Below are 24,190 nucleotides of genomic sequence, written 5' to 3' on the forward strand. Positions count from 1 at the left end.
TGTTCTAAGAGTGAAGGGCATACTATAGTTTAGCTGACTCTTTCCAAATCCTTGAACCTTCTACATATAAGAGGAAGAGAAAGATATCATCAGGGGACTGGTGCCCCAGGCTGTGGGAATAATGTTAGCAGAGAAAGAAAGCATCACATATTCAGGAAACCTGAAGAAGTTTGATATGCCCCTGGTTATTGTGTGTATGGGAAATAGTGGTAGGAGATGAGATTTAGAGATGAAAGCATGGGCTAGAACATAAAGATTGGTGTTTTATACTTGCTCTTAACAACTGTGGTAAGCCACTTAAAGTTTTCAAGGGAAAGTCTAATCAGTTTTGCATTATAAAGTTATTGTTTGGCAGTGCAGTTGAGTGGGTGGGGTAAGAGTTGGATCAAGACAAAGATTTTCACCCTTTCATCTTAGCAGTAAAGTTGTAGGTGTCTTTTTCCCATCCTGCCATTTCTGGAGACTGGGGATTTGAGGTCATTAGTATTCTTTTTTTTTTTTTTAAGATTTATTTATTTATGCATACAAGAACTGGGGTATAGGCCAGAGGTGTGGCAGGGTGAGAGCATTCACCAGAGGCAGAGTGGGGAACAGAACAGGCAGATGGACTGAAACACACTGCTGAGGGAAGCAACAGGTGAGTCAGGAGAGAGGCCTGCTGCTCCCTGCCTGGGGATCAAATTCTTTAGTGGCTGTGGATATCTTCATAGGTTGCATCTTAACCCTCTGTGCCACCAGGGAGGTCTCATTAGCATTCTTGCTCTTACATTACAGATTTAATAGAAAGTTTGTAGAAAATTATTATTTTAGTTTGTAGAAAATTATTATTCATTGCCTAACAGAGACTCAGAGTCATTCACAGAGAATATAAAACAAGTCTTGTTTCTGAAGCTTCAGGAATAACATGGTGTTTATATATAATAGATGTTTATATATTCTTTTCCTATTCCCTTAAAGCTTTCATCCAGCTAATATTTAGATGTGGAAAACTTGTACTAGTAAGTAGGTTTTAAAGATTTTTTTCTGGATTCTTTTATCTGTATTATTTTAGACTTTAAATTTAAGACACTGATCATGTAATAATGGGATTTATTAATCTGATCAAATACACAAGTAGTTTTCATGATTAAAAACGAAGATTTTTTTTTCTTTGGTAGAAATTCTTTGTCAGAGTGTAAAGCATCAGCATTTAGGAGGAAGAACCTTTAGATATTATACCAGCAATGTATGCTATCATAAGAATTTTTAAGTCAACTGCTATTAAAAAAAAATTATAGCAGTAGCTTCAAGCTGTTAGTATATCAGAGGAATCAGTTTCATTTGCAATAAATAGGAAATAAGCATAAAAATGAATAAACTAACATAAAAATAGTCTCTGGCACCAGAACTGTGTGTTTATTCACACAAGATTCACGGGAGGGTGAGAGGATTCACCAGAGACAGAGCAGGGAGCAGAACAAGCAGCCTGACGAAATACACCACTGAGGGGAGCAGTGGGCGCGACAGGAGAGGTCTGCCTGGCCATGTGGGACCCTTGCTGGCTGGCTGGGATAGAACCGGTGCTGCAGAGGCTGCAGACAGCCTCACAGCGCTGCGCACAACTACCTGCGCTACCAGGGGAGGCCCGTGACTACAATATAGAGTGGTATTGTGGTTCCTGTTATCACCTTAAGTATTTTACAAAAAAATAGCTATGTTTTTTCTTTAATAAATTATTTTTATTGACATATAATTGGCATTATATTTTATTAGTTTCAGGTGTAATGATTTGCTATTTTCATATATTTTGAAGTCATCAGCTGTTCTTTAACTTAACATCTGTCCTGCAGTTACTGGATTTTGGTCTTTTTCTTGAAGACAAATCTTTGTTTGAGGATACTGCCCTAGTATGGTTTATTATACTTTATATAGAAAAGGAAATGACCCTTACTTTGTGTGTGTGTGTGTGTGTGTGTGTGTGTGTGTGTGTGTGTGTGTGTAGAAGAACTGAGGTGTAGGGAAGAGGTGCTGGGGTTGGGAGGAGAGAATTCACCATAGACAGAGTTGGGAGCAGAACAGGCAAATTTACTGATAGATACTGCTGAGAGGAGTAGCAGGCAGATAGGAGAGGTCTGCTGTGCCATGTGTGGGTTAGCTTCCCTGCTGGGGATTGAACTCAGGTTGAAGTGGTGATAGTGCTGAGACTTAACCCATATGCCACCAGGGAGGCCCCTTCCTTACATTTTAATAGAGGGTAACAGGTAGTTATTTGGTGAAGGAGTGTGTAGGAGATGTATTTTTGGGGTTGTCTTTATTCCAAATTCCCTTTTAAGTGGGTCTGCTGGGGGGTAGACAAGGTAGACTTAATATTGCAACCATATCACCAAACTTTCTGTATATTCAAAGACTTGGAAGACTGATTAGAGGAGGATGATCTTTAGCTGGCAAAGTGATACAATACATGGGAATACTTTCTATGCCTGCTGTTTCTGTAATGATTGGGATCTTTGCTATTTTATATAGTGTCAGTGATATATATAGGCGATACATGATTATATATTTCAGCATATATTAATGCAGATGCATGCATATATCTGAAAAGTAGCACCTGAATTTTTGTTTTTGAAATAATAAACTTTTAAGGCATGTTCCAAATTTCCTTCAATTATAGCTTTACCATAAAATGATTATCTTGTGTGGGCTTGGATTAGTTTGATGACTGTTTCAGTCATCAAATTATAGTCACCTGAGGTTGGCCTTTACTGTAAAGGAGAGTATTACTCAAGGAATGAATGTACTACTTTTAGTTTATTATTTCAATCTCCCTTGGCTTTTTGGTAAATTACTGACACAGCAAGGTGACAAAAAAATTATTGATTGTGATTTTGTTGTGATTTAGTCTGTCTTTAAAAACTGAGAATTCTGCAGGCAGTTGTTAATAGCTACTGTGCAGATTGCATTAAATTAAAGCTTTCTAAAGATCTTAATATTTTAATTAATGATTCTGTAATTTCACTATTCACCACTTCTCCTAAGATTGCCTTTTGGCATTAACAATCTGAATATCAACATATATGTGACATGTTTGCTGTATTAATTTTACTGCATTTTGAAAGCATACAGTACCTGTAATGCATTATAATTTATTCCTTCAGCTCTATTTGTACTATCACTATCACTTAAAGCCTTAATAGAATTATAGCATTTCAAGATACTGCCATCAGGAAACTTTGTACTTTGTTTAATTAAGTTTTTATAATAGTGTGAACCGAAAATGGGTGACTCAAGCATAAATGTTGGTCTATTAAAAATAACTTCATTCATCTCAGTAATATTTAGTACTTTTTTATAACAGACAAAATTGTTAAGAAGCTTCCTTATTAATCACTCTAATAAAAAGATTGAAGGACTTACAAGTAAGTTAAAAAAAAAAAACAACTTTCTTTTGCTTGTCTACAGCCATGTTAGGCATTTATGCAGAACAAAATGTGTAATACTCATCCACAAAGGATTTCCTTTCTAAGTGAAATTCACTCCCTTAGCTAGTGTTTGAAAATTTTTATTACCACAAATGTTCTGCCTGTAGGTATAAGAAGATTAACTATTTCTTTCTTGCCTAACACAAAAAATATTACCAGTTTCTTACTTTATCCAAAATGTCTTAATGTTTGCCTTTTTTCGTTAGCTTTATAATTTAATGATTTTTGTGTTTAATAATTTTAATGTTTATGATACTAGGGGTCCAAAAAGAGAAGGGGCCAAAGGGAGACAGAAGTAGCTTTTGTGAGAACAAGAGAGTTTGTGAAAACAAAAGTAGGAGATAAAGTGTATATATAGCATGTATAAGCAGTGTCACACACATGCTAAAGGTTAGATGTCTGTTACTACTTAATTTCATACCATTTTGGAAGTATCAAAATCTTGTGGAAAGAAATTTCCATAATTTTCAAGTTGATGACATGGGCAGATAGAAGACAAAAGTATTTCCTGCTTTCTTTTCTGACTGTTTGAAATTATTTAGATAGAGCATTTATGTTCCAGTCTCTATGCTTTTTTTTTTTTAACAGTTTTTTTTTTTTTTAAAGATTTATTTTTATTTTTTATTTTATTTATACAAGCACTGGGTACAGTCAGAAGCGTGGGAGGGTGAGAGAATTCACCAGAGCCAGAGCGGGGAGCAGAGCAGGCAGAAGGACCGAAGTACACTGCTGAGGGGAGCAGCGGGCGGCAGGGAGAGGTCTGCGCGCCATGTGGGACCCTCCTCCGGTGGCCGGGGAGCAGCCGGGGATAGAACCGGCGCTGCAGAGGCTGCGGGCAGCTTCGCAACCCAGCGCTCAACCGCTGCGCCACCGGGGAGGCCCCCAGTCTCTATGCTTTTATTGATTACCCTTCTTGTTTTTTGAGCTTCAAATTGTGGGTAAGTTATAATATATATAGAAACTTTTAGTTATATGAGAAGGATAAAATAACATGATCCTAACTTTCTTCAGGTGTTCTCAGATGTATATTATTAGTTTCTGGCTCTAGGTGTTAGGCAATTGAATATATTTAGGTAATAAACAAGAACATAATTATCATTGTTTGATGGAGAATGAAACTGCTGCTTAGAGTTTAATGTTAAAATCTACAGGTAATAAGTGTGGGATTAAGCTCTTCATTCTCCTGATGACTACAGTGTTCCTTATTGATAATAATATTTATGAAGAAAGCCAATTCAGTTGACCCATAGTCTAGATAACTCTTTTTATACAGCACAATTCTCTTTTATCAGATAGTTCATTGATCACCTTAGGTTTCATGTTTGTGTAATTATTAAACTTGAGCTTTAACTGGTTTCTGAAAAATGATTTGATTAAATGCTGCCAAAATACAACTTCTGATTAACAAAACAAACCCCTCTTGTTAAAGATTATAAATTGATCCACTATTTCTACCCCAGCTGCATAGCATTAATATAAAAAAATAACTTATCAAATTGTACTGTGTAAGTTAAATATTTTGAACAGTTTTCGCTGTGAATCACAGACAAATCTCAAGCAATCTCACTACATAAAATTTAGTTTATGTTTTAAAAATAGCCTGTCCATATTATCTATAGGTTTTTAGAACTGAAAGGGACTCTCTTTAGAATTCAGTTAGGTCAGATTCCCTCTTTTTTATAAATAAGGAAAATAAGGTGTATAAGTGTTGTGATTTGCTCTTGGTTTTCTGATGCTTTGTGGCAGAGCTCTGATAAAAACTCCAATCTCCTAATTTCCCAATTTATACACCAAATTAAACTTACCTTCAAACAAACAACTGGACTTGTCCATCACTGAATAATTGGAAATGGAGGAGTTAAATTTGTTTCTGAGCTGGCTTTTGATACTTAGGGCATATAAAAATTACATTTTTTAAATGTTGACAATGAAGCATAATTTTATAAATATCTATATAAAGTAATGTGGATTCTGTAGTTTTTTTGATATTTCTTTTTGTGTCGCGTTTGTCATTCCCCATAAGAATTTTAGAGTTAGCACTATGACAGGGTATTAAAGGATAATGTATTTCTTTACATATACATGGTATTAATTACTGGATTGTAAAACTAAATTGAACCTCACTCTCTTGTATAGTCTAATGTTCTGGGCATTGAACTTGTATTTAACACGAAAGCAAGCACCCTTTATTGTCATTTTCATTGGCTGTCTTAAAATGTCTTCCTTTAGCAAAGAAGTGCATATATATTCTATTTATTTAATTTTATTAATGTAACACTGATTTATAGCATTGCTTAGAGTTGATTTGGAGGAATAGGATCACACCCTACAGGTGTATGTCACCACACCACACATGCCACCAAAGCACTGAAAGTCCTCCCCAGTAGTCCATTGTCGGGGGTTCCCCCCCTCCCCGCCCCATACTCTTCTCCCACTCTTTCATAATATTTTAAAATAATCAAATTTGCTTGTAGAAATACCGATTTCTTTTCATCTAACTGGGTAGTAAGAGGCTAGTTGACCTACTTTTTAATAAGCATTTTCTGGCAAACTTTTTAATTCCTGGAAACTGGTTCATTTATGACTTTGTTGCTTAAGAAAGAACCTCAGTTCCAGCACCCCAACTATGTTACACCCTTGGGAAAACATTTCCTAGTTTCTCCTCTTCTCCCTTTTCAAACCTGCAAAACGAAAGAGGTCTGATTTCTTAGCCAAGGAGAACTTGAAGTTTCTTTTTCTGATCACCTTGAATAAATTTGATTTGTTCATCAGCTTTTTACTTAGTTGTGGAAACATACGCCAATATTTATTTTAATATTTCTTCTTTGTCTCAGTTGAATTGTCCTTTGGTGAAGTATAATATTTGTGGCAACTACATTCCGTAGTTACATGCAATACTTTCATTATGTCCTCTGATGTTTAACCTGCTGTAGAATTTATTATATTTTTATCTAATCTGGAAATCTTAACAGGCTTCTCATACCTCTGTTTTGAGTTTCCTTTCATATACTATTTATGCCTCCCAAGACAGATTTTATTTTCACCTTTAATTTAAATCATATTGAAATCTAAAAGTGGCCCTTTTCTTTGGAAGGAGTTTAAGTAAATATGAAAGGGAATCCAGAGTTAAAACCTAACCTTTCAGTTAACCACAGAAAGCAGTCATCTACAGAGGTCTTCGCCCCATTTGATGATGCATTTCTAGAATCATTTTCATGTTTTTTGGAGACTTTAATAGTAAGCAGTTCTCCGCAGTAATATTTTTAAAAGTTCTTTGTGTTTTTAAAAGTTTGTTTTAAGCTATAATTGCTGCAAAGAACCTTAGAACTGTGGAGTACAAAATGATGCGTTATTGTGTAGGTAAATGTAGATGTTTCATTCTCTTACAATTTTAGAATCTTCCTTAATGATTCTGAATATGTACATTTTATCCTATAGTTTCCAAATTATGTCTTTAACATGGCTCTATGTTTAAATGTTTATTTCAACTATCTGGTAGTTTTGACTTTAGAATTAGGATTTCAGAGGATGGCAGTGCTCTTTCCCAGTGTTCTGCCAAGAAATACCTACATGAAGCTGCTCACAGTTTGTAGATTACAAAGGATCATAGTTTTCATATTTTGTATTTAGTGCTATGAATATCCAGCTGAAAATGGGTGCTAGTATTAGCAGAAGCTGTTCAGTATAACTGAATGTTGAGTTTTGGAGCTCTCTCTACCCCCTTTTGTTTTTGTAAGAAAGATTTGCCCATTTTGCTCACATCCTAGTTCAGATTTTATGTCACAGAGACAAAATTTGCTTTGTTAGTTCTTTAGTTAGAATTCACAGCATAGTGGAAAATGTTTGCAGATAATTCTGTGCAATAGTAGAAACTTCAGTTGCTTCCTCGTATTTCTTCAGGGCAGTGATCACAACCAGATTCAACGTTTGCACAAAGCAGCGGATACCATGGTAGCGGCCGTCGCTGATTGCTTTTACCATGTTGGATCCATTGTCAGTCTCAGAGACCTACTTCCAGCTAGGTGCCTTGAACTCAAATAGCTTTTCACACAGACTTCAGGATGTGAGCTAAGGTATGGCCTTTTTTCATGAGCTGGGCCTACATATGGGTTGACAGTAACCTGCAACTTATATAGCAAAGAGACTACTGGCTGTAGTTTAATGCCAGACAATGACAAGTTGTAGTTGTCCTTAGGCAGAGTGTTTATATTCTTCATAAAACTGAAATACTCTCACTTTTGGAGATTATCCATTTTCTTCCTGTGTGGTTTTGTGTTTTTGTTTTGTTTTGTCAAAATCACTAAGACTGTCCATGTAATGATTTATTAGAATCTTGGGTTATGGTCTAAGGTATATCTGCTTTATGATTAAACCATAATCTTCTATATGAAATATATATAATCTTATCTGTCTTGTATGTGATGTAAAAAATTTTTTTAAGCTTCCGTGCAATTTTGTTTTTCTGAATAGTTCTTGTTGTGGTCTAAAATACATAAAATTTACCATCCTAGCTGTTTGCACTATTTTAATAATAGGAATTTCTCCTAATTATTACTTAAAAACTAGAAGTAGGAAATTGGTAATCATGAATAGGTCTTAAAATTTAGAATCAGTGGTTTGCCAAGGGTAACTTGCCCTGTGTTGCATTGATGCAGTTTTCTCACCATCCCAGAGGTTCTTACTTCTTTATGGAGGAAAATCCTATTTCTAGAAGAATGGAATTCTTTCTCTCATATTCCTTCTCTGTAGACAGGTCATATTTCTTTATTGAGAATGCAATGAATTAACTCACTGATGATATTTTACCATTTTTTATTAACTGTAATTTTGTTTTCTCAAACTACTTACTATTTTCCTGTTATGGTTCAGTTAAGAATGTTTCACACCCTAATATTAGGAAACTTTTACAAATTGGGAAAGAGTTCTTATAAATTAAAAGGGGGTCCTATCAAGCAGGTGATGATAAAACTTTTCATGACTCTCAGTGTTTTGACGCTGATTGTAAATAGCTTTTGGTAAATTTGAAAATGAGACTCTGAACTCACCAATCAGAATAGATTCTTTATTAACAAAATTGTCAGATACTATTAAACTATAATCTCAACTTTATTTCAAAGCTATAATAGACACAATATCTTACTTGAGTCTAGCAGTTAAAAATGTCTGCTTTTTCAGTCTTAAAACATTCAGTATAGTCTCTTAAATATTTATATGTGTGTATATATTCATATATATGTTCATATACCTATACACACAGAAATCGATGACTGAAGCAATATGTAGTATAACATCTACCAAGTGGTTGCTGAGTGACAAAGAAAAGTTGACCCTGTGTTCTCTCTGACTTCTTACACCTTAGAGAAGATTAAAACAAACAAACATTAGAAGCAAAGACAGTAAACCCAGGTATAGATTATGTCCTTTCAGTTAAATCACCTCACTAGGTGAGATAATATATACTTTATAGTTAAAAGTATCTGTGGATACTATTACTTTCACACACTGTCGGAACCAGTTCAGAATACTTGCATGCTATTATGTTCATTTATCTTTGCTACTCATCCGAGTGACTTTTCTTAATTTACCTGTTTGTAGCTACCAAAGTTAAGCACTGAATTGCTTCTGAGTAAATTTTTGTCTTTGAGATAAAAAACAGTTTATCTGTATACAGGAACCATAATACCATTTTGTTAAGGACTCTACCTCTGTTGCTCTTTTTATATTCTTTAAGGCTCCATTCTTAACCTTGTGAAATGTTGTTTTAATATAATATCCAAGTCCTTTCTTGGTAGGTATACAAATTGAAAAGCAAGTCATGTAAAGCTTAGCTCATTTATTGGCACAAATGTTTTAGCACTTTTATATAAGATTTCAGTTTGTTTAAAATTAACAAAGGTGAAGATTTTATATCTAAGCAACTGTGGTGTGATGATGTCTATTATGGAATAACATGGGTGGGGAGTTGAAATAGTATAAAGGAAATTGATATTTAATTGTAGTTTCCAGTGAATCTTGTAATGAAACACTCCTGTATTCATCTAGAAATTTTAAGGAAACATTTTGATGCCTTACAAGTAAAAGCTTGCTTTAATACAGTTTATTATAAGTTTAATATAAGGTTGGAGATACATTTCAGACCCTTTAAAAAGGAGTAACAAAAGAATACCTCTAAAGCTAGTATGCCCTAAAACCTAGTGTTTAAAGTTCTAATGTATGGCATATATTAAGATGCCTAGTAGTGAACCTGCATTTTATTTTGAATACTTCTCTTTTTTCCCTTGGAAATTAATATATTTTGAGTAAAATACAAATAGTATTCTTAAAATAGAAAATGACATCTGGGTCTTTGATTCTCAAGTCTTGGAATACAATGGATAGATATTTATCAGGTGAATAGCTCTACTTCTCAGTATTTATCATTACTCTTAATGTATATTTTATTGTATCTTTTTTTTTTATTTAGGTAGCATTGGTTTACAACACTGTATATGACTCAAAGGTACAGGTTCATACCTCCTGAGATGTGTTACCTCTCTACATCCACCACCAAAGCACCCATAATCTTCCACTAAATAAAGTCCATTGGGCTCCTTCCCCCCATTGCTCCCCATCCTATTCTCCCCTTATGGTAGCCTCGATTCTACAGTTGGATTTCTGAGGTTTTGGTGTGCTTTTAAAGGTATGGATCCAAGGACATACTCAGGCATCTGGATCTTTTTACAATATGACATTTCTGCAATGTTAATGTCTTGTCTGTTTTTCCATATGAAGGAAAGCATACCCAAAACATTTATTATGCTAGGTGTTATCCTGTGGCTTCAGAACAGCTGTGAAGTTAATTTAAACATCCTCTGATATATAGTATGTGTATGTAAATGAAATGTGCACGGTCATGGTTTTTTAACCACTATTATTGACTTACTAGGTTTTCAGTCCTAAAAATCTTAATTTTCCTTGCATTTTTTCCATATTAAAAATCTTTTTTTCAGATCTAAAAGAGAAAATGTTAAAACAGGCGTGAAACCAGATGCATCTGATCAAGAACCAGAAGGACTTACTCTTTTGGTACCAGATATCCAAAAGACTGCTGAGATAGTTTATGCAGCCACTACCAGTTTGCGCCAAGCAAATCAAGGTATTATACTATTCAATTTTTAAAATTTTATATATTTTGTACATCATTTTTCATTTTTGTACAATGTATGCATTTTCATCTTGGTTATACTATTCCTTTAAAGCTACTTTTCATTGGATCTAAAGATGTTTCATTTATTTACTGAAACTGTCTTTCTCTTTTATGTTAATTGTTTACAAGCAAGTTCACTTAACTAAAATTTTTTCCTTTGTCAGGTTTCCAAGTTATGAATAGTCTCTTAATTTAAAATTTATCTGTACTATGTATTATTGCAAGGACTAAATTTGATTGGCTGGCAGCACACAGCATAAATTTTTCTTCCTATTGAAAGTCATGAAATTGAAAAATGGCACTGTATTAGATAGAAAGTAGTACATTAAAACTACATGAGATTGACTTAAAATTGACATTTTCGTATATTAAACAACAGAATATGTAAATTAGTCTTCATTATCTACTGACTCACTTTTGCTGTTTTGCCCAATTGGATGAAATCTAATTGAGATTTTAATTAAGCTTTAAAGTTGATGAGATTTCTGGCCCTATTATGTTTATGAAATAGAATTCATTTATTGTTAAAGTGGCATAGTATGGAGATAATTGTGAAGAATTTGGTAATTTTATGGAATACAAAATTTGAACTTCTAAAAGTTAATTGATTTTTGTTTTAATCTCCTAAAATGTATACTTAATGTTATTTATCTTGAATTATTAAATAACAGAAAAAAAACTAGGTGAATTCTCAAAGAAGGTGGCTATGAAACCCAAACCTTTATCAGTATTGAAATCACTTGAAGAAAAATATGTGGCTGTTATGAAGAAATTGCAGTTTGGTAAGTTGAAATTTTAATTGCTATTTCTTCAACTCTCATGTCATTATGTCACATTTTTAATAATGCTATTAAAATGTGTTCTAGTAAATTAAAGATTTTAAAACTGTCTTAAACCATTATTCATATTTTCTCATCTTTATGTGTAGTACAAATACATTTGAAAACTTATAATTTTTTTTATCTCTTTGAATTTCTATCTGTATCTGTAGTTATATTCGGATACTGTGATTCAGTAGGTGCCTTGAACAGCAAAAAAACAAAGCCAAATATCTAACAAACAGGCAAAAGTGGTTTTCTTTTCCCACCCATATATATCTATACATCTTGGCTTGAAGGAAGTCAAGGGGACTTTGAACTAAGTGTGCTACTCTTAATCACTTTAGAATTACATAGATTTACCTTTGGGAAAATGTAATTACACTAGTTCACTGGTAGCTTTTCCCATTCCAAAACTCTTGTCAAATAAGGATTGATTAAAAGATGTATCAGTACTCGTCATTTGGTTCAGTCTATAAATCAAATGCTTAGATTTCAAATTTTGATGACCATTATTAACTTATTATTTGTGCCTCTTTTCTATTCTTGAAAACCAACCCAAAGGACTTTGCTATACCAGATAGGGTGCTATAAATTACAAGTCAAAAACATATAATGTTGTCATAATGTCTTTGTAACCCCAGTATAAAAAATCATTTAGCTTTTGTTTTCTTTACCCCTGAAGAAAGGAGATAAAGATTACATGAGATAGATAGTACGTACGAAGTGATTTGAAAATGATGAAAGTACTCAGCCATATCTTTGAAAACTTGTTTTCTTTGATATTGATCATCATTTTAAGATTGGAAAAATTGAGAATTATAATCTGATATTTGGGAAAAATACAGCAGTTTTGCCATAGGAGCCATGGTTTCAGGTGATTGTGCCAGCCATTGATAAGTTGTGACATTTATAGAAATACAACACAGGCATGCTCAGTGGGATGTCATATATAGAAACAATCAGAGTTATCAGGAAAGGTCAAATACTAGTATTACTGTATCCACACTCAATTATTATTTTTGGCTTATATTCGAGCAAGCATTTTAAAGAATTTTAGTCATCTTATGTAGACTCACTAATTTATATAGTATTTTACCTAGTGGTTAAGTGGTGATTATAATTGCATTAAAAAATTCCTCTACAAACTTAGATGCTAGAAGCAGCTAACCTTTATTATCTCGGTTTCCATGGAATTGATTCAGGAATTGATCAGCTCTCAGGTTTTGACTGAGGGTGTCTTCTGAGGTTGCAGTCAGGATGTTAGCTGGAGCTTGTCATGCGAATTGACTAGGTCTGCAGACTATGCTTTCAAACTCACGTGTGTGGCTGTTGAATGGAGACCTCAGCCCCTTGCTGTGTAGAACCTCCCCAAAGGACTTCTTGTATCTTTATAAGGATTATCTTTAAGGACTTCTTGTATCTTTACAAGGATTATCTTTAAACATTACATCTGGCTTCTCTAAGAAAGAAAGAAAAGCCACAAAACATAAAAGGCACAGCTGCCTTTTATGACATAGACTTGAACATTCTACTCCATTGCTTCAAGAAGTAAATCATAACCTAATCCCACGTTCAAGGAAAAGTTGATTGATCTCTGCTTTCTGTCAAAGATTTGCTAAAGTATTTGAGACCATCAAGCTTTTATTAGGAAAATAACAAATTCTGTCCTAAGGTTTTTAGAGAAAATATTTCCTGAAAAGTATTTGTGTATATATTGAAATTCACTGTTTTACTGGATTTTAGTTTTTACCTACTAGGTTATCACAAATGTGTTTGTTAATAAATAATAAATATGCTATTTTATTCATGTAGCTGGAAGTGTTTAGGCACATTCCATTTCTGTTTATAAATTAACTGCTTTTTTCATTCAAATCTTTTTATCAATATGCATATGCTTATCCTTCTATATATATGAGTGGTTCTAACTGAAAATTATTATCTTTAATTAAGAGAGTCATGTCAGATGCCTTGATTTAATGTTTGCCAAGCAAGAAGCTTCTCTTTTACCACATAGGATGTAACTTTAACTGTACAGTTTTGCCACCCACTGACTTTTAGAATGATTCTGAAAAAAAGGTGCTTTCAACTTTATAAAATAAACCTCATTTTCTACCTTACATATCAAACATTTTCTAATTTCATGACTCTTGTATAACTTGATATTTATTAACTGCCTGGTATTCATCACATGATATACTATGATTTTTCATACCAATAACTGTACCTTAAGGTTATTTTTAGTTTTTCAGTGACATAAAGCATCGCAATGGCATCATTACATGTAAATATTTGCATATATTTAGGATTTTTTAAGGACAAATTAATAGAAAAATAACCGCTTAATTAAACTTAGGATGCACATTCTTACCAAAGCCATTATCTTTAATTGAATATGTTAATGACATTTTGATATTAATAGATCCTGTTCTTATAGTTACATGATATAAAAGTTTCCTCTACATGGGAATAGGCTTATGTTTCTGTCTGGTTGCATATGTTTGCTACTTTTAAAATTCAAGGGAATTTACTTATATTTGTATGCATGTATGTAAAATACAGCAGAATTGGACAGATGAAATAACTAGTTTACACATTACTGATAGAAACTAGTTGGTAGTAGGATTGGTACATTTGGTCAGTAACAGTTATATGTATGATGTGATAAAATAAGTTCAACATTCTTAAATAAGATTCTACCTATATAGAGTTGATGATGGTTTTTTTCCTGAAAGGTTTGTTAAATGAAGATTGTAGCATTCCTATTTTAAACACTGTAGTACCTGTGACCCTATTCATCGAACTTCCCCTTTTTTTTAGATAATGAGCTTCTTGAGGGCAGATGCAGTTTCCTGTTTATTATTTAACCCAAATAGCATTGCCTAGAACCTTGTACTTAGTAAAATTCTTGGTAAAATTTGCTACATTAATGCTATTTATAACAATATTTTCTCATGTATTTAGAATTGTATGTAACACAAGGTAGAAGTTATTGTTTTTAATGACTATCTTTGCTCTAGTTGGCTTTTATTAAGTGTTATAATTTATTTAACTATCTTTGTTTTAATCCTGTGGTCAAAGATGGGCTTAATCTGAATTCGAAGAAAAGTTCAAATCCACTTTATTTCCTTTCTTTTGTATATATAGTTTATAGTTATAGAATAACTTTTAAGTCCTTCTAAATCTTTCTAAATATATGGTTAAGAATTAATTATATTCTGTTGAAGTACACAGAAGGTAGTTTTTTCCTATATTAGCCAAATTTTAGCCTAATAACATTTTTCATTTTAGTAATTTAAATTCCAAAAGAACCACAAAAGTAAACTTCAGTCTGGTATTTCTCTCTTCTGACTCAAAATAATTGCAAATATATAAAGACTTACTCTACTTTTTTTATATAAGATTTATTTATTTATGCATACAAGAACTGGGGTATAGGCCAGAGATGCCGGGGGTGAGAGGACTCACCAGAGACAGAGTGGAGAACAGAATAGGAGGAATGACCGAAATACACTGCTGAGAGGAGCAGTGGGCGAGTTAGGAGAGGGCTGCTGAACCATGTAGTTTGTTACCTGGTTTGCTCCCTGGTTTGCTCCCTGGCTGCAGTGGCTGGCAATAGCTTAATAGCGCTGTCTTTAACCTCTGTGCCACCAGGGAGGCCCATAGAAATGAAATATAATGAGAATACTTTCTGGCATTTTGTCCTGAATTATTTTTACAAAAAATAGTGTCTATTACTCATTTTGAGATAAAATATTCTAATTCTTTGCATTGTCATTTAGCTACTTGATATAATCTATAAACATCTTCATACTATAGATTAAAAATCATTTGTTATTTTTGGTTCTATTACATATTCCATCCATCTGTGTAGTTATTACTTGAACATTTATAGTTTGCCGTTGTAGTCTTTCCCATTTTAAGTAGAAAAAGGACTGATTTAGGTGTAATTTTTTTATTGTAACAACTGTCCTTCGTTCTGGTTCTTTTTTTTTTCTTCAGTGTTTTCTTCTTCTTTTAGATACATTTGAGATGGTTTCTGAAGATGAAGATGGGAAATTGGGTTTTAAAGTAAATTACCACTACATGTCTCAGGTGAAAAATGCAAATGATGCAAACAGTGCTGCCAGAGCCCGCCGCCTTGCCCAGGAAGCTGTGACACTTTCAACCTCACTGCCTCTGTCATCATCCTCCAGTGTGTTTGTGCGCTGTGATGAGGAGCGACTTGACATCATGAAGGTAGGAAAAACAATTTTTGCCCTATATTTGTGGTTAATCTGATTATCCAAATATCCCCCAACAATCTTAAAATAACATGTATTTTAATAAATTCAATAAAAGTTCTGTTTGCCATTTTGGACGTAAGTGAAAGAGGAGTCCTTTGTTCAGAATATGTAGCTAATACTGGTGTTAATAAAAAAAAAAGATTTAAAAGAAAATACCAAAATACCATTTTGAGCAAAGTCTGTATCAGCATCATGCTTCTTGATTCAATGCTGAATCAAGAAATTTTAAACATTTTACATGTGGGAGTTGGGGGGTGTCTTTCTTTACATTTGGGATTTATTTTATGAATTTTCATTATCTTCCTTAGACAGTTAAAATTATTCACCCATTGACTAATGGCAGGTTTTTTATTTACTTGCTTTTTTGTTTTGCTCCTTTATTTTTCAGTAGAAATCTCATACACCCTATCTGTTTGACTATACTCTTTCCTGTTCTTTTTCTTTTTTCTTTTTTTTTTTAATTTTTTTTAAGATTTATGTATTTATGCATACAAGAGCTGAATTACAGGCCAGAGATATGGGAGGTGAGAGGATCCACCAGAGACAGGGTGGGGAACAGAACAGGCAGACTGACTGAAATACACTGCTGAGGGGAGGAGCAGGCGAGACAGGAGAGGTCTGCCTTGCCATGCGGGTTTTTCCCTGGCCAGCCGGGGATTGAACTCGTGCTGCAGAGTCTGTGGATTGCTTCATAGTGAGGTGCTTAACCCCTTGCGCCACCAGGGAGGCTCTCCTGTTCCTTTTCATAAACAATAGTCCTCATTATAGGATTGCCTGGGAGGGTATTTTATCATTAAATAATGACATAGATTTGTGATTTTTGTCTTTGTTAAGCATTATGCTATATATAAATTAACTTAATTTCTAGTTACAAATTCTAGTAGAGGGGTGTGTGTGTGTGTGTGTGTGTGTGTGTGTATGTATATAAAATAACAGTTGTATATATAGACAATAAGGGTAGTTCCTTTTCATGTTGTATTATGTTTTTTTCCTAAATAGTAGTATTCAGGATTAGTAATAACATAGTCTAATGTGTGTTTCTTTTGTATACTAGGTTCTGATAACTGGTCCAGCAGACACTCCTTATGCAAATGGATGCTTTGAATTTGATGTGTATTTTCCTCAAGATTATCCAAGTTCACCCCCTCTTGTGAATCTAGAGACAACTGGTGGTCATAGTGTGCGATTCAATCCCAACCTTTATAATGATGGCAAGGTAATGGAATTGCAGTTTGTTGCTTTTAACATCAAAATATTGTAATAAAAAGTTTCTTCATAATTTGAAAAAAAAATTTTTAGTTACATTCTTTCCAAAAGCACATGGTTTTCATTAAGCTTCTCTTCTTTATTTAAAAATAGTAGCCTGAGGACTGAAAATAAAGGAACCAAAAGGGAAAGAAACACCAGCAGTATTAAGAAACACAGTGTTAGGAAGTTACTGAGGGACTAACTTAATCCTCACTTTCCATAGCTAGTTGACAGCTACCCCAATTAGGAAATAATAGAGCCATATTTGCCCCTCACCTTTCTTAACTTTCTGTGCCTCCAGTTCCATTTATCTTTTCACAATCTCCTAAAGATAAAATGATTAGGAAAAGCATGGTACTATCAACTCCATGTTCCATTTTTACTCAACACAATCTTTTTTTAACTATAGTAACTTCATGATTTCCATGATACAATCAACTGTAAACTTATATTTAAAGTTTAACTATTTCAAAATGTTTTATATTTTCTTATATTTAACTAGGAAGTTTCATTCCTGTCCCTCAAAAAGTACTTGAGAAAGAGGTATAATAAAAATTTTCTCTTATGTTGGTAAACCTTTTAAAGACTACATTTAAAAGAACAATTATCACTTTCCAAGTAATTGTGGACAGTTTGATGGACTATCGACAGTAGGTTCCACACCGAGATTATTCAAAATTTAAAAATCACTAGAAGATCAGAAGAAATAGATATATGAACTTCACAAATACTTCTTATCTGATGTGCAAATGACTACTACTTGAGGTTTAGGTTGTTAAAAAATGGCTCAAGTTCTCCCTGTTTTGCCTTCCTAGTTTCAAAAGTTGTACAGCCTTTTTCAGATCTGCTTGCAAGTTATTTTGTTTTTATCATTAGGTCATAAAATGGGAATTAGTTTGCAGGGTATTTAAGTAGAAGTCAAGCTTGCTTTCTTTGGGACAGCAAAGGAGAGGTCAAGTATAACTAAGGAGAAAAGAGTAAATAGCAGTGTGAACTTTACTCAAGAGAGAGACTGGAGCTTGAATAGAGGTTAAGTAAAAAATATTAATGTTTATTTAAGAAATGGCTTTTTTAACACTTACTGGTATAGAAAATAGGTAAGAACTTGAGAGTCCAGTATCCTCAATTACATAGTCTTTGTTGTATTTCACACCTGCAACAACATTTACTGTGGGTTGTAGATATATAAATAGGTTAGTCTATATTGATTAGTCGTAGGCGTGCTCTAAAAATGAAACTTATATGTCTGGCAGTGCTTTGAATAATAAAAAGGTGTTTAGATACAAGTTTAGTGAAATTATTAATGAAATTGCCTGTTTAATGAATTAAGGTATGTAGCTAGCATTATTGCTTTCACAGGGCGTTTAAAAAATAGCAAAGAAGTGTACCTCTGCTTTTTTTTTTTTTTTAAGAAAAAAATTTAGATTTTATTTTTATATAGAAGAACTTGGGCACAGGCCAGAGGTGCAGGGATGTGAGAGGATTCACCAGAGACAGAGCGGGGAGCAAAACAGGCAGACGGACCGAAAGCACTGCTGAGGGGAGCAGCAGGCGAGGCAGGAGAGGACTGCTGTGCCATGTTGGTTTCTCCTGGGCTGGCCGGGGATTGAACCCGTGCTGCAGAGGCTGTGGACAGCTTCACAGCTACCGGGGAGGTCTGAAGATGGCCTAGTTTTAAAAAAAAAAACTTTAAAAAAAGAAACTTCTTTAACTTATTTCTGCTTTTCCCTCTATTTCCTCAGGTTTGTTTAAGCATCTTAAATACATGGCATGGAAGACCAGAGGAGAAGTGGAATCCTCAGACCTCAAGCTTTTTGCAAGTAAACAAATTTCTCTGACAGTTTTACTTAGAAAATAAAAAGAGTTATATATATTTTTAAGAGGGTTGCCTCCCCAGTGGTCAAGAATAAAAGTAAACCAAAAAAAAAAAAAAAAAAAGGAAAAAGAAAAGATTAATAGGAAATACTTATTAAATAAATAGCTTATAGGTTTGAGTTAAGGTATAAGACAAAAATTATTTTGTTAAAATTGTATTGTGAAAAATCCCTAAGTTGCCTTTCAAGTACATTATGGTACAACAGTAGGATCATTCTCTCCCATCTCCCAGTCAACTATAGGTTTAAACTCATGTGAGTAGAATTTAATACATTTGCAAGTATTATATATTTGTCCACATATGACATGGTTCTTCTATAATCTAGTTAATAATTGGACACATCTGAGACTCAGAAATACTATCCTGATATTCATAAAACAGGAGTTTGCAGTTATTATTTTGTAGAAAATTCGATGCACAGATTACACAGTCTTGAAGTTTATATGGTTATTTCTATAAACCGTTACTTGACAAAAGAAATAAAATTTTACATCTTCTGTCAAGTGTTTCTTGTTGATGATTTATTTTTATAGTTCAGTATCCCAGCAGAAGAGTTGGATAAGTAAGTGTAATGGGATGAATTAACTTTTTTTTTTTTTAAAGATTTATTTTATTTTATTTATTTATTTATACAAGCACTGGGTACAGTCAGAAGCACGGGAGGGTGAGAGAATTCACCAGAGCCAGAGTGGGGAGCAGAGCAGGCAGAAGGACCGAAGTACACTGCTGAGGGGAGCAGCGGGCGGCAGGAGAGGTCTGCGCACCATGTGGGACCCTCCTCTGGTGGCCGGGGAGCAGCCGGGGATCGAACTGGCGCTGCAGAGGCTACGGGCAGCTTCGCAACCCAGCGCTCAACCGCTGTGCCACCGGGGAGGCCCTGAATTAACTTTTTGCTTGCTTATTGAGACAGAAACAAATTATTATTACTACAGAGTAGTTTAAATACACATTTACATAGTGTTTATTTCAGGAAAGATGATATAAATTAACCCCAGTTAAGCCTACTAAAATTGACCTGCTCTGAAAGAGTTTTTTAATTTTGAATTAGGTCGAGGAAGATGTAAAAACAAATTCCTTACTATATCCCTTTTTTTGATTTTTTGGATCCTTAGCAATTAAATAAATAGTACTTTTTTTTTCCTTTTTGTGGTAATAAAAAGATGTAGAAAAAAGAGATTATATGATTCATGCAACAACAGAAGTTGCTGTCATATTCCTCCAAGTAACTACTGCTTCATTTTACAAATGAATAATGTCAGTTCTAGTCTACTACTTAGTTTCTTTGCAGTGAAACATTCAAAAGAATAAAATTTATTTTTATAAAAGATCACAATTTTAGTTTTATTCCATAGGTTTTATATCCAGCCATATCCTAGTCAGTCTTACTTGCTTTTTCTTCTTTTTTTAAAATTACATTTTCTATTGAGGTAATGTTGGATTAACAGTGTATATGATTTAGGGGTTTAGGGTCACACCTCTTCACATATTCACATAATTTAAAACCAAAAAGTCATAGTATCATACCATTACAACTGTCATCAAGCATGATTACATTTTATCACTAGCACCAAATGTTAGCATTGTTTGTATAACTGCTTTTTAATGTTGCTTGTTTAAGTAGATACTTAAAATACCTACTAATGCCTTGTAAGTACTTTATTCTAGTTGGATGTTAATAAATACATATAAGAGGGGTTATCCATATTCAGTGGTTTTTACAGTCAGCCATTTATTTTTTAAAGATTTATTTATTTATGCATATGAGAACTGTGGTATAGGCCAGAGGTGTGTGCGCGTGTGTGTGTATGTTGGGGGGGGGGGGGGTCACAGGATTCACCAGAGACAGAGCAAGGAACAGAACAGGCAGATTGTCTGAAATACACTGCTGAGGGAAGCAGCGGGCAAGTCAGGAGAGGTCTGCTGCACCATATGGGTTTCTCCCTGGCTGGCGGGGGAGTTGAACTCGTGCTGCAGAGGCTGCGGATTGCTTCATATGCTTCACAGTGCAGTGCTTAACTCCTTGAGCCACCAGGGAGGCCCCATATGTTGTGTCTTAACTCTTTGGGCCACCAGGGAGGCCCTAGTCAGCCATTTAAAACTGGCTGTAAGTGTTAACTAATATATACTACCATTATTCTTATAATGAGCCTATGATTACAGTCCTATTCAAGAGCACCAGAATTTTCCACAGAGGTAGGTATTTATAGTTTTGAATGACTGGAGACAGTTATACCTATTAGAATTTCTTTCCCTTATAGAATTATGCTCGGTGAAGTAAGTCAGAAGGAAAAAGAAAAATATCGGATGGTTTCCCTAATAGGAGGAATATAGGGGAATCGAATAAGACACGGGGGGAAAAATAATAACAAAATAAAACAAAACAAAAACAATTATAAACCAGAGACATCCTGCAGGGGAGGAAGAGGGAGAGGGAGGGAGGGAAGGAGGAGCACAGGGGACTGTGGTGATGGTGCATGGGTGCATTGGTGAAGGAGATTCTATGGGAACTCTACCTAGGTGGAGGAGGGGGAGCACACATTGTTTAAAAATGAACAATGATGAAAAAAAAATTTCTTTCCATTATGTATCTTATATAATATGGTTCTAATTACACATTAACATTTTAGATTTCATACTGTACTGTGTTTGAAATATTTATAAATTTTTTAATATACTGGAACAATAAACTAAGTCCTTTTATAAGCTATAGCATGAAAATGAAGGAAATCAAAAGTTAGTATTTCTTAATGGGTCTAGGATTGGAGGAAGATTATAGTAAACCAGATATTCTAAAGAATAAGTTGTAATTTTGTATAGTAAGAATATAGTGACTAAAGGAGTATATAACCGTGGAGACATGATTGCAGACTAGTTGAGTGGCCCAGTAGAAGACCATACAAAGGGAATAAAATTTTTGTTTTGATACATAGGGAAAGGAAGCTCTTATATGGTTCTAGATTTGGTCCCTGAACAAATTACAAAAAAAGAACTTTTTGCAATATTGTGGATGATAGCATGAAGCTAAAATAGAGTGACAGTAAATTCATCTTGTGAACTAAAGTCTTTAACTCTTGATTTTGTGAAAATACCAAAGAACTGACTAAGAATAAGTGAGCCTACAGTGTGGAATGAAATTATATAATGTTATTAAATTATTAGCTATATGCGTTATCCATGTTATGGCATGGAGTGGGTTATTTTTGTTCAGTTCCAATTCATTTTAAACTCGGATTTTAAGAAAACACTGTAGCCAGAATAAATATGTTTTTTATTTGCTCCACGTAGCTCTTCTTTTTTTTTTTTTTATTTATTTGTTTGTTTTGTTTATACATGCACTGGGTACAGTCAGAAGCGCGGGAGGGTGAGAGAATTCACCAGGGCCAGAGCGGGGAGCAGGCAGAAGGACCGAAGTACACTGCTGAGGGGAGCAGCGGGCGGCAGGAGAGGTCTGCGCGTCATGCGGGACCCTCCTCTGGTGGCCGGGGAGCAGCCGGGGATTGAACCGGCACCGCAGAGGCCGCGGGCAGCTTCGCAACCCAGCGCTCAACCGCTGCGCCACCGAGGAGGCCCATCCACGCAGCTCTTCTAATTAAATTCTGTTGATCTAAAAGGAACTCATGCTGACTGCATTTTTGTATGCCCTTATTACATAGGTAAAAATATTTTATTTCTAGAATAGAAGTGAATATTGTTCTGCATTTTACTATTTTCTGGATGCATAGTGTTATTTTTTACTCCAGCAGTGAAAAGCTATTGCTTATTAAACATGAGCACTAACTATACAAAAAAATATTTAATTCTCACAGTCATCCTATAAAGTTACTCTCATAATTATTCTATAATTTTATAGGAGACACAAAATGGGTTTTGAGTAGATAGATAAATCTGTGTACTGTGGTCTTTGTGACTTTAGGCTTTACGTCCTGGTTCTCATAGTTAGATAATCTTACTACTTTTAATATAGAATCCCAGAGCCTCCCTGGTGGCACAGGGGTTAAAGTCTCAGCGCTATGAAGCTGTCACCAGCCTCTCCAGCGTGAGTTGTGTTCCCTGCCAGGGAGGTGACCCACATCGCGCAGTAGATCTCTCCTGTCTTACCTGTTGCACTCCTCAGCAGTGCGTTTTAGTGGATCTGCCTATTCTGCTTCCTGCTTTGTCTCTGGTGAATCCTCTCACTCCCCGCACCTCTGGCCTACACCCCAGTTCTTGTATGCATAAATAAATAAATCTTTTTAAAATATTGAAATCCCAATCCTTTTTAAAAAAGGTTATTTCTTACTAGCAATTTATTACTTTACTGTATTTCATACCCAGGTTTTTGTGGGTTACAATACAGTATTTTTTGAAATGAAATGACTTTATAAACAGGTCAGATAATTCTGGACTCCAGAAATCCATAAAGAGAATGTTATGACTCCTAATAGCTAAGTTCACTGAAGAAAAAGTGGCATTTATATATCTCTGGAAAGGTACATACTTCAAAGGTAATTAGAAGATAATGTCTTTAAAAATTGGTCTTTAAAACAAACAAAAGATGCCACTTGGTAATAAAAAAGCTTAAAATTATTCTTTGAATTTAATTCCTAAAAGTCTTCATCTTTTACTGTATCTTTTGTTATCAAATGTAAATGTTAAAATCTAATGTATTTACCAATGGAATCGAATAGAAAATCCAGAAATAAACCCACAGATTTATGGTCAACTAATCTTTGACAAAGGAGCAAAGACTATGCATTGGAGCAAAGAAAGTTTGTTCAATAAATGGTGCTGGGAAAACTGGGTCGCTACATGCAAAAGAATGAAGCTTGACCACTACCTCACACCATACACAAAAATCAACTCAAAATGGATTAAAGAACTAGACATAAGACCTGAAACCATACAATACATAGAAGGAAATATAGGCGAAACACTACGTGATATGCACATCAAAGACATCTTTAGCGACACATCACCCAAAGCAGTGATAGTGAAGGCAAAGATAAACAGCTGGGACTACATCAAATTAAAGAGCTTCTGCACAGCAAAAGAGACAATAACCAAAACAAAGAGAAACCCCACCAACTGGGAGAACATTTTTTTTTTTTAATAAATTTTATTGTTATATTCCCCATACAATTGCAGCCCCCCCATTCTGACCCCAATCCCTCCCCTCCCGCCCCCGCCCCCCTAAAAGTGTCTCTGGTTCATAGTTTTTTTGTTGATTTTGATTTTCACTTTCTTATATTCATTTTCCTGGTCCCTTATTTAAGTTTTCTAGCTTCCTGCTATGAGTGAGACCATCCGGTATTTTTCTTTTTCTTTTTGGCTTATTTCGC

At 34.4% G+C, this 24,190-nt stretch overlaps 1 protein-coding gene across 4 annotated transcripts in view; it reads left to right on the top strand.

The window, feature by feature from the left end:
- Positions 1 to 24,190, top strand: part of BIRC6 (baculoviral IAP repeat containing 6) — a gene marked incomplete at both ends in the record, with an annotated part of 177,198 nt that overhangs the window by 145,010 nt on the left and 7,998 nt on the right. For all 4 annotated transcript variants that reach the window (XM_084235649.1, XM_084235650.1, XM_084235651.1 and 1 more), the window contains 5 exons: positions 10,448 to 10,593; positions 11,316 to 11,426; positions 15,484 to 15,701; positions 16,803 to 16,964; positions 18,739 to 18,816. In XM_084235649.1, the coding sequence (XP_084091775.1) occupies positions 10,448 to 10,593; positions 11,316 to 11,426; positions 15,484 to 15,701; positions 16,803 to 16,964; positions 18,739 to 18,816 (715 nt within the window). The remainder of the gene's footprint in view (positions 1 to 10,447; positions 10,594 to 11,315; positions 11,427 to 15,483; positions 15,702 to 16,802; positions 16,965 to 18,738; positions 18,817 to 24,190) is intronic.

This window comes from Talpa europaea, assembly GCF_964194135.1.
Source record: "Talpa europaea genome assembly, chromosome: 6".
Taxonomy (NCBI): domain Eukaryota; kingdom Metazoa; phylum Chordata; class Mammalia; order Eulipotyphla; family Talpidae; genus Talpa; species Talpa europaea.